At 45.4% G+C, this 3,133-nt stretch overlaps 1 protein-coding gene across 1 annotated transcript; it reads right to left on the reverse strand.

Annotated features, from left to right (window-relative positions):
- Window positions 1-992: 992 nt before the first annotated feature.
- Window positions 993-2,698, reverse strand: LOC144020788 (heterogeneous nuclear ribonucleoprotein A0-like). The gene has a single exon (XM_077524584.1). It carries the CDS (start codon window positions 2,618-2,620, stop codon window positions 1,721-1,723), a length of 900 nt encoding a protein of 299 aa, XP_077380710.1. The 5' UTR covers window positions 2,621-2,698; the 3' UTR covers window positions 993-1,720.
- Window positions 2,699-3,133: the final 435 nt, after the last annotated feature.

Below are 3,133 nucleotides of genomic sequence, written 5' to 3' on the forward strand. Positions count from 1 at the left end.
ACTATGTCATGAATACATATGTGTTGCACAGCGACACCACATTAAGAGTCATCAAAAAGCTTTTTATTTGATCACACACCATCTCTGTGCCATGCAATGTTTTCAAATGAACAGATGCTGGTTTATCTATACATGTCTGAAAACTCATGAAACTTTGCAAACACATCAGACTTGTCATGAACATGAATTTTTAGAGATTTATTGTGCAATTTGCAATAAATAGCGCCCTCTAGACATTTTTATGAAGTATTTCCGATTGTATGATTCTGCTAGATTTGTGAAAATTAGGACAGACCCCTATCAGCCTAATACCTACAAAAAAGTATTATGTAGCCATTTGCCAAACCAAAGAGGAAGTCCGCTATTTTGATTTTATTTTGGGAATTATACATCATTTTTGGCCTCTTTCATAGAACTTTGCACAGACAAGGCATGGGAAAAACTAACATTTTAAATGGTCCTTGTTCCATGTAACAGTACCCCAACGTGCCAGTACACTGACGTGTAAGTAACCCAACGTTGTGCTCAATAGCGCCCTCTATGCATTTTTATGGAGCATTTCCAATTGTATGATTCAAGCGATACACAACTAAAGATGACTTGACCTAGATTTTTGAAAACTGGGAGGCATACCTATTAGCTTAAGACCTACAAAAAGTATTCTGTAGCCGTATGCTAAACCTAAAAGGAAGTCCGCCATTTTGAATTTATTTTGGGAATTGCACACCATCTTTGGCCTTTTGCACTCACAAAGCTTGTCAAAAACATTTTAGATGGTCCTTGTCCGATTTGACAGTACCCCAACGTGCCAGTACCCCGACGTGCAAGTACCCCAACGTGGCCCAGGTTGCGAGGGCCCTTTATAGCTGCTCGCAGCTCTAGTTTTTTTTTTTTTTGCAATACACCCACCTGACTTTAAAACTTGGAATAGAGGCCTCGTAACTACAAAGCTGACCTGTGAATAAACTTGAGCAATAAGTAAAACTAAGCTATGTGGTGTAACCTTTTATTTAAGAATGAACATACAGATTAAGTGTCTTCAAACAGTAATGAATGTTTTCTCAAGAACATGAAAGTACACAGCATACATTTGGATATTGCTCTACAGGCTGAATGGGGGTAAATTACAAATTGACACTAATGTAGGTAAATTACAAATTAGCTCAAATAAAAGCATGGTCAGTTTTGGGCAAAACGAGGGGGAAACAAAAGCAGCGCGTCTCCCGCCATCTTTACTTGGGGCAAACGTGAGTAGTCACAAAATGGCCTCGTGACAACAGCTACGGCAAAAAAAAAAAAAAAATCCAACAGACCAGAAATATCCTCACGCCTGTGCACTACAAACAAAACTAGGCATCTAAAATACTAAAAAAAAAAAAAAAAAAAAATCACGAAAAAAGTCTACATTCAACTTAACTGGTGAACGCAAAGGGTTTATTTGTTTGAACGTCAACTACACGTGTGGGTAATGGTACATAAGCGGCTATTCTTTCTTCTTCTTTTTTTTTTTTTTTAAATTTGCATTTCGAGTGTCTTAATTTGTTATAATCTGATTCTTTTAGGAAGTGACCTTCCTACCTGTTTGGGGGCTCTGAGGTCTTCATTTTGTTTTGTTAGTGAATTTTGACTTTTGACGTCCAAATCCGGGGCTGGAGGCCTAATCTGGAAGATTGCTGAGCGATGTCAGGGTAGGTGTGGATGGGGTCTTGTCTGGTCTGGTCTAGTAGCCACCGCCGCCGCCGTAGCCCCCCCTGGGGTAACCGCCACCACCGCCGCCTCCACGTGTGTAGGGGGCCGGGTTCCTCTGGCCGCCGAAGGGTCCTTTCATAGGACCGTAGGTGGAGGAATGTTGGCCGTAGCCGCCGCCGAAGTCGCTGTAGCCGTTGCCGCCACCGTAGCCGCCCTGGTCGCCGTAACCATAATGTCCGCCGTAGCCCCCGTAGCCTCCGCCGCAGTTGTAGCCTCCACCGCCATTTCCGTAGTTGTAGTTTCCACCGTAGTCTCTACTGCCGTAGCCATTTTGATTCCCCCTCATGCCTCGGCTGGACCTTCCTCTCGGAGTCATGCCGCCCCGGTTGGCCGCCTGCATCTCCTGTTTGGTGAGGGCCTTCTTCACCTCCACTTTATGTCCGTTGATGGTGTGAAACTTGATCACGACGGCCTTGTCGGCGGAGTCGTGGTCGGTGAAGTACACGAAGCCGAAGCCCCTCTTCTTTCTAGTGTCCTTGTCGGAGATTACCTCCGACTTCTCGATTTGACCATACTGGGAGAAATAGTCGCTGAGGTGATCCTCTTCGATGTCGTCTTTCAGCCCTCCCACGAAGATTTTCTTCACTTTGGCGAGCGCTTCGGGTTTGTTGGCGTCCTCTCGCGACATGGCCCGCTTCACCTCGACCGTGTTGCCGTCGACTGTGTGCGGCCTGCCGTTCATGGCGGCGTCGGCCTCCTCGGGCGTCGAGTAGGTCACAAATCCGAAGCAGCGGGAGCGTTGGAGCTGCTTGTTGACTACCACCACGCAGTCGGTGATCGAGCCGTACTGCTCGAAGTGCGCGCGGAGGCCTTCTTCGTCGGTATCAACGTTGAGGCCGCCGACAAAGAGTTTACAAAGCTGGTCAGACATGTTTGAAGTCTGATAACACGGGGGAATCGTTTACCTCAACGTAGCAAGTCTCAAAATGGTGGACGAGAAGCAACGCAGTTGTTTTTATATTGTAGCACCAGGAAGCCACGCCCCGCGTCGACTTAGGTACCGCCCCCTTTGCTGATACGCTCCCATTTTTTTTCTTCGTTAAAGGCAACGCGTCCTTTAAAAATGTTCAAAGCTACCTGTACTAATTGCCTTTATGACGTATTATAAAATTTCCAAAACGTCTACGTTAACGAAATTCAATACAAACTGTGATTGGTATTTAAACAATACAAATAGTAACTTACCCTTTGTTCAGCCGCCGCCGCTGCGAGGCCCTATTGTTTTTGTAGGAATTCTTCTTATTATTATTATTAGGGCCCGAGCAGCGGCGGCGGCGGTGCCGCTGCGAGGCCCTATTGTTTTTGTAGGAATTCTTCTTATTATTCTTCTTTTTCTTCTCCGCAAACAATCGCATTTTTGAGACACTAAACGTGAACGAAAACT

Source organism: Festucalex cinctus, chromosome 6 (genome assembly GCF_051991245.1).
Source record: "Festucalex cinctus isolate MCC-2025b chromosome 6, RoL_Fcin_1.0, whole genome shotgun sequence".
Classification (NCBI taxonomy): domain Eukaryota; kingdom Metazoa; phylum Chordata; class Actinopteri; order Syngnathiformes; family Syngnathidae; genus Festucalex; species Festucalex cinctus.

Bases quoted from the DNA above. Each gene is read 5' to 3' on its own strand.
- LOC144020788 (XM_077524584.1), bottom strand. From the start codon at position 2,620: ATGTCTGACCAGCTTTGTAAACTCTTTGTCGGCGGCCTCAACGTTGAT.